Source organism: Phalaenopsis equestris, unplaced genomic scaffold, assembly GCF_001263595.1.
Source record: "Phalaenopsis equestris unplaced genomic scaffold, ASM126359v1 Scaffold000094, whole genome shotgun sequence".
In the NCBI taxonomy this organism is placed as follows: Eukaryota; Viridiplantae; Streptophyta; class Magnoliopsida; order Asparagales; family Orchidaceae; genus Phalaenopsis; species Phalaenopsis equestris.
This window is the reverse complement of record NW_018164536.1, coordinates 1,834,406-1,841,997: the sequence shown is the minus strand read 5'-3', so window position 1 is coordinate 1,841,997 and position 7,592 is coordinate 1,834,406. Positions and strand designations below refer to the sequence as shown.

General features: G+C 34.1%; 1 protein-coding gene across 1 annotated transcript in view; it reads right to left on the bottom strand.

Moving 5' to 3' along the window:
• Window positions 1-186: 186 nt before the first annotated feature.
• Window positions 187-7,592, bottom strand: part of LOC110020368 (auxin response factor 10-like) — a 20,420-nt gene continuing 13,014 nt past the window's right edge. The window contains exons 5-6 of the mRNA XM_020718446.1: window positions 5,803-6,085; window positions 187-666 (exon numbers count right to left, since the gene is read on the bottom strand). Of these exons, the coding sequence (XP_020574105.1) occupies window positions 529-666; window positions 5,803-6,085 (421 nt within the window). The 3' untranslated portion in view covers window positions 187-528. The remainder of the gene's footprint in view (window positions 667-5,802; window positions 6,086-7,592) is intronic.

Sequence of the window (7,592 nt, the reverse complement as noted above, 5' to 3'; positions counted from 1 at the left end):
AGATATATATATATATATATATATATATATATATATCTATGAAAAGATATTTGTATAAAAAAAAGATAATAAATTTATTTTGCATCTCATATTAAGGACTAGTGTTATGTGTAAATATGAAATATTAGGTGTGAGATATGTAGATACATATCAATTGTGTGCAAGCTATGTCAATATCCCCTACTTTAAGTAGAATAAAACACCAAAAATATAATATTTAAAAAAAAATTGTGAGATACATAAATACATAACAATTTTGTGCTAGGTATGCCAATGTCCCTGGCTTTATTTAGAATAACAAACCAATAACATAATATTAAAAAAAAACTATGTTTTACTATTGTGCTGGATAGAAGTTATCCGGTTTCTGCTCATAAATAGTTTCATAAATGCAAGGAAATAAATACTAATTAGAACCCACTAATTAAATAATTAACTAATGAAAATATTATCATGTCAAGGCGATTAGAAAGCAAAATTCATTAATAATGACAGATTAATATTTTGGTGAAGAATAATTAAGGCTCTCTAAGTACTAATTACTTGACTAACCGTCGCAGGATCATTCTGGATTAGTTTATCCGGCTTTGAAATACTGACCAAGGGGATGGGGTTAACTTCCCATGGATTCTCGCGAGTCTTCATGTTTGTTTCATCCCAAATAATCTGAAAGTGATGAAAGAAAAAACTTTTAGGCTCGTGTCTATAATTTTTAATTAATTTTCACTTTTTATTACTTGCATAATAAATAATTTGTCGAAGTCCATATCCAAAATGTTGAGGCTGATCGTTATTTTTATAATGTAGGAAAATAGTATTTGTACGTTCAGAATTAAAAAAAAATAAACTTAATGAATTATAATTGATGCATGTCAGAAGATTTGTGGTAATAGAGTAATAAATTAGTGTTTCGGTGCTGGATGAAGATCCGTCACACAAATAAAAAGAGAAATAAGCAAAATGAGACACCTCGATTTTTTACGTGGAAAAACTTGGAGTGAGAGAAAATTACGGGGCCTAACCCGGTTGAAATATTTTTTTATGTAATTGTAAGTACATAGATCCACTTCTCTTGAATTAGAGAAGATTGAGCTATAATGTTGATGTTAAATGGCAATTCAACAATTATAGTTGAACGGGCCAAAAAAAACGTAGTCGATTGCTATGAAATCAGTAGCCAGCAATGAAATTGTAGATGATAGTAGTAGCATCAACTTGTTGTAGATGTCGTAGTTGAAAGATATGGTGTTAGTTAGCTATGTAGGTAATAGATGGTTGCTTTAAAAGCCTCGGTTGGCCACATAAGCCGTAGTAGAGAGTTGCAGAAGCTATGAACCATGTAGGTCCAAAAATGGAGAGTTGCTATAAAATCTATATGAGTGCTAGTAGTGGAGTTGTGTGAGTTGTGGTCGGAATTGGGAGTTGCATGAGCTGTGGACCACATAGATCATAGTTGGTTGTGAATGTCATTGTGGTGAACTGTGACAACGTCTGTAGCTCACAGAAGCTATATTTGGGAACTGCATGAGTTGTGAACCACATTAACCATAATAGGTCACGTAGTTCATAGTTGTAAGCTACAATAATGTTTGTAGACCACAGATGTCAGGGTTGAGAGTTACATGAGTTGTGGACGACGTAGATCGTAGTTAGTCACATAAGTCATCGCGGGGAGATGTAATAACATCCATAGGCCGCAGAGGTTGGAGTTGAGAGCTGTGTGAGGAGATAACTATAGTAGTCTAGGGAATGCCATTATACAATGATTGCAGAGGCTATAAACAGATATTGTGTGGAGTTACATTGTATCGAAGGTGCGTTGTTGAACCGCCTTCGAGGTACATCGTTACACTATATGAGAGGTGTGTCATTGCACTATATTTGGGATGTATTATTATATTGTCTTCTGGGTATGTTTCTTATAAGATATTTTGTTACTCTGTACAGTGATTCATTACTCTGTGTTGTACGTCGTGATTCAATAAGGATCTTTTTAAAATGAGCAAGGGGTGGCAGATGGTTTTCTACGACAGTCGGTGAGCAATAGTCAACAGTGGTCAACATCTACGAGAGCAGGAAGAGTTTGTCGGGTCTTTAGTGCATGACATCACAAAAATTCAGTTCCTTCTTTAAATCATGCTCTACCTTTAGTTCTTCCTCTAAGTCTTTTCCCACTTTCATGAAGGGGGTAAAACTTTATTTATAGAGTCTCGGAGAGGCCTCCCTGCAAATAAGAACTCAATCAACTCCATCAGATGACTCAGTGAGATTCCCATGATTATACAACATTTTGTGGATATTTAAGTGTTATAACGATGTTAGAATTGAGTGAACTTGTACTTGTTGGTTTTTTCTATTCGAGACGCTTGATTTGACTGTAAGCATTTTAGATTTGGAATTCGTTTGACCTTCTAATTACTAGAAACTTTCAAAAATGTCTTAAAAGCTCTATTTGACTCAGATTGGACCAATTTCACTGTCATTATCTCGTCTCGTTGAGTTGATCAATTTGATTATATGTTTGCTAAAATTAGAGTTCTAGATAATTTTTAATTGAAGTTTGAATGTTCCTTAAAAATTATTCTAAGATCTATTTTGTTCTCCTTGAGATTTATGCTGAATAATAATTTTTATTGATGATGTATAAATCATAAAAGAAAGTTATAATTTTAATATTCCCTTCATCAAGATTTAGATGATTAGATATTATGAATTAAAGTACTCAGATGTTAATATTATTATGTATATCACAAATGTGTTAGTGTTGACCTTGTGGAGATCTCAACACTAACGATCCATAAAGAAAAAGCACAGTAAATGAGGGTCCATTGATAGAAGATCATGTGACCTACTTGCTAACTTAATGAAGCTCTCCGAGCTGAGCCAGCCAAAATACGAGATGAGCTAAAGATAACTAGAGGATAAAATTATGAACCACAGCCAGAATGAGGTAAAAAGAATATCTAAGCCAACTACCATAGGATAGCCAATCCAATTGAAGATTTGATTCCCTAAGATCTCCAGTCATTCCAGGGATGTCCACAAGCTCCTCATCAAGGATCGAGATTAAGGCCATATCAACTGACCGACACGTATCAACCAAACTTAACCGACCGATTTAATCTTAATCAACTTATCTAATTTTACTGACCTGAATCTGACTAAGGTCAGTCAACCAAGTAAGAAAGCAATTGAACAACAAATAGTCGGGCCCACATTTGATTGAAACTTTCCCATACTTCTCTATGTTGATGGCTCGACTTTCTTCAGCATGAGGTCTCCGATAATGAAAGTATTCTCTCAAACCTACTTATTGTAATAAGAGTCGTCCATCTATTCATTTCTTCATGTTTGAGAACTGAGTTAGCTCATTTCTCTTCCATAAGGTGAGTGTAAGCATCTCCCCTTCATCATTTACTTTCTACCACTTGGCTAAGTCGTCTTCATTGAATGTTGAAGCTACCATCACTTTTTTACTGTGATGATTTTATTCAACTGGTAGCATCACCTCTATCCTGTGTGACAACATGAATGAGGTTTTTCTGGTCACCGTGGAAGGTGTCATTCAGACCACCCAATAAACAGATAGTAGGATCTCGACCCAGTTTCCCGAGCACCTTTAAACTTTTTCCTTAATATGTTTAGGATGACCTTGTTTGCTACCCAGGCCTACCTATTTGTTTAAGGATGACGGACAGATGCAAATTTCAAGTTGATCCCATGGTTTTTGATAAAAATCTTCCGCTATCGTTGGAACTTCGGTAGGATTCTTGAAGGTGGTGCTAGAGCTGGATCCACCCAGACCTCTCAAAGTTAAGTCATTTTCACCAAAAGGCAACATAAAGAAAAGTCCTTCATAAAAAAATTAAAATCTAGCAAATAAAACTAAGGCTCATCAAACCCAAAAGCAAAGCCAACTCAGACATCGTAATTGACACAATACCCTCACTGTGCAACAGGAAGCACTGGAGGCCCTCGTGCAACCTATTTGATTGGTGGGTTATGTGTTGCAGTAGAAGACTGGGTTGCCAGTTCGATGGTCTGGTCAGTTGGCTGAATGTTCATATGGTTATGTTAAGGTACAAATCAAATGACCTCATCTGATCTGGTAGTAAGAGTGCAACCATTGTTCTCTTCTTAACGATGACTTTCATTTTCTTTTCACCTGTCATGCAGCCCTGACCTTTCAGTTTCCTAAAGGAAAAAAAACAGATTAGATCTTTAATAGGGATATCACTCGAGGGGTTTGATACATTCTCCATCACAACAACAAGAAGTAGATCGTTCAAAGGAGAGGAGTCACGAAGCAAATAAGGAGTGAGGAGTCCCATCATGCCTTAATTACAAGAATCAAAGGTGCAAAAATCAAGGAGTTCAATTATTAAGACATTAGTTAAATAATAAATGAAACATACTTTTTAATTTAACTCTCCTATTTTTATCTGTCAATTTCAGAAAGTAAGAGAATTAACAAACAAAAAAATGTACATCGCATGGTGCTAATCTTGAGGAGATCTAACGACCTAGAAAGAAAGAGCACGACGAAGGAAGGCCCGCTGATAGAAGATCATGAAGCCTACTTGTTTGACAGAATGAAGTTGTTTGAGCCATGTTAGCAAAGCCAAAGTCGACCGAACCACGAGACGGACCTAAGATAACTAGATGATACTAGAATGAACCACTCAGCCAAAAATGAGAGAAAAGGGTATTCAAGCCATCCACCACAGGAGAGCCAATCCAAGGGAAGATTCAGTTCCCTAGCATCTCCAACCATTCTATGGATGCCCAGAGAATCCTCACCAGTGGTCAACGATCGACAGTCAGGCCATATCAACTGGTTGATTTGTATCGATCGAACTAAACCGACCTAACTGATTTGAGTCAACCGAGCTAATCATATCGAACCGAAGCTGACAAAGATCAACATGCCAAGTCAGAAAATTGTTGAATGACAGGCTTATCCATGTATACCAAAAATACCCCAGTACGGAACACTTTAAAGCAGTGACAAAAATAAAATATCTTCATTATGTACTCTCTCCTCTATAAATTAAGAAATCATTTTATGAAAAAGATATGATTGATCACCATAGATTACTGCTCACACACACACACTTTCTATCTCTCTCTCCATCTCTCCTTATTTACAGTATAATCCTTGGTTGTGATCCATGAACAAAACAAGATTCAACATATTAAAATAACTCATTTATATTTTAGGCGTAAACTATTATTTTAAAATTTTGTTATTATTTGAGGATAATGAAAAAAGTGGTGATTAAGTAAAATATTTTAAATAATTTTCGGACATAAATCATATAATTTTTCATTTTAAGAAGAATATAGGTTAAGCCTGAAAGGGCAAAAAAAGTCGAGTCGAGTTGGACTGGAGCCATGCCAAGCTTGAGCTCGGGGCAAACTCCGAACTCATTAAAGAGCCGAGCTCAAGCCTCCTTGTGAGCCGGCTCTGATCATTTGCACCCCTCGCTGAGCGTTTTTTGCTTCACGGATTCACATACATGCCACAAAATTCTTATGTATTTACATATCTAACATTTAAATTTTCATAGTTATAGGGATAACCTCAAATAATTAATATCATATCAAAAAAAATACAATATTACTAATGTTTAAAGTGAAATACATAAATATTATAAATATAATAATCACTGTAGATGTAGAGCTGTAAATTAAAATGAATTATGTGGTATATATGTAAAATTTTTTCAGTACTATTATTTTGGAACTCATCGCCATCAACGTAAATAAATAAATATAGAGAGAGAGAGGGGTTTGGGATACCTCAAGCATACGCCATGGAGTATCAGCAGAATCCAGGGAGAGAGAGTCGAGAGTACCAAATAGCCAAAAAATCAAGCCATTAGCCGTCTCCCACTTCTTGCATACTCGCATTCCTGGCGTCCACTGAACCTTCAACGCCTCATCCACCACCTCCTTCTCCACCACATAAACTGGAAGCTTGGTGTCAGGGTAATATCTCGCTTCCACCACCCCTTCCCCGTCTTCCTCCGCCCACCGCAATGCTCTGAACACCCTCTCTGTCTCCTCTCTCTTCCTTCTTGTCCTGCAACTCCAGCACATATATTTTTGATTCAGAACAGTTTCAATGTTCAATTGATGGGATGCATTTTGATATTGTTTAATTATGATTTGTGCGATGATAGATATTTTAAAAATTAAATCTTTAAGCTTAGCGTTGTTTTATTTTAATGTATTATTTGTTGGACCAATTCTTAAAGGATAATAGAGTGGCGTTGAATGCTTTTTGAGAGACATTTTATGTATGAAGATTTGGGCTATAATATGCTTAAGAAATTCAAGAAAATATAAAACAAAATTAGTGATAAATTTTGAAATGTTTTGAATAAAATAAATGATAGCATCTATAATCTTTTTTTTTAATTATTTCTAATGATGTTTGGATCTTGTCTTCTTATAGAGCACCTGATTTTTGTATTCAGAATATTTATAAAATTTCTATTAGAAATGTTTATTTCTATCTTTATGAACATTTATTTTGTGTTGATTGGTATAAGTTGATTTGGTTCAAAGGTTTTCTTTAAAATTTGTTTTGCATTTTTGGAAAATTATTCATGGCAGGCATAAAACTTGTGATATTCTCTCTCTTAAAAGTATTTGTATCAATTTTAACTTTCGTTCTTTATTCTACTGAGCTTGAAACTCATATCCATTTATTTTTTGAATGTCTTGTGTCTCATGTTCTTCTTGAAAAATGTATTTCTCGTGGATGCTTCTTTATTGCTATTCCTAATAGATTTCAGGTTTTATTCATTCTAAACTATATGTTGTAAAATTTGTAAGAGATTTCATCTCTTACTTGTTCAAATTATTGATTAATTATTATATTTTACTGCACTTCGGTTGAGGCTATTAATAATTCAAAATATTCATTGGATGGTTAAGGAGAAAAGCACGAAATGGAACTTCAAAGAGTTTATTCCTTTGGATTTAACAAATTTTAGAAGTAATATTTATTTTTTTGTGTTTGTTATTGTATCAGATTCTTTTTATATTTTTCATCTTTCATCTCTTCTCTTAGGAATTGGTTATTCAAAGAGTCCATTCCTTTGAATTTAAGATTTATCTATATGTTATATTGGTTTTTTTTTTTTTTTTTTTTTTTTTTTTTTGTGTTTGCTTTTATATCAGATTCTTCTGATCTTTCACATCTTTCTAATCATCTCTGGTTTATCTTTTGTTTGGCTTATGTTATGTTGATTTCTAGACTTACATTATCATTTAACTATTTTTTGAATATCTGTATTTTGATATTCACTAATTTTGTTTGGCTTATGTTATGTTGAATGTTGGCTGATGTCTCTTTCAATTTCGTTTTTGCTTCTTCTATTGGTTAGGGCTTGTTTTCTTTTTGGGCTCTCTTCTTGGCTGAGAGCTCATTTTTCTTCGATGGTTTGCTCTTATTGGGGTATTTATGTGATATAATCAGTATTACACTTGTTTCTTTTCCATTTTGGCATTTTTTTTAGCTTTGATGTTATCCAGTCTTTTATTAAATTTCAATCATATGTTTGAATATATATATATATATA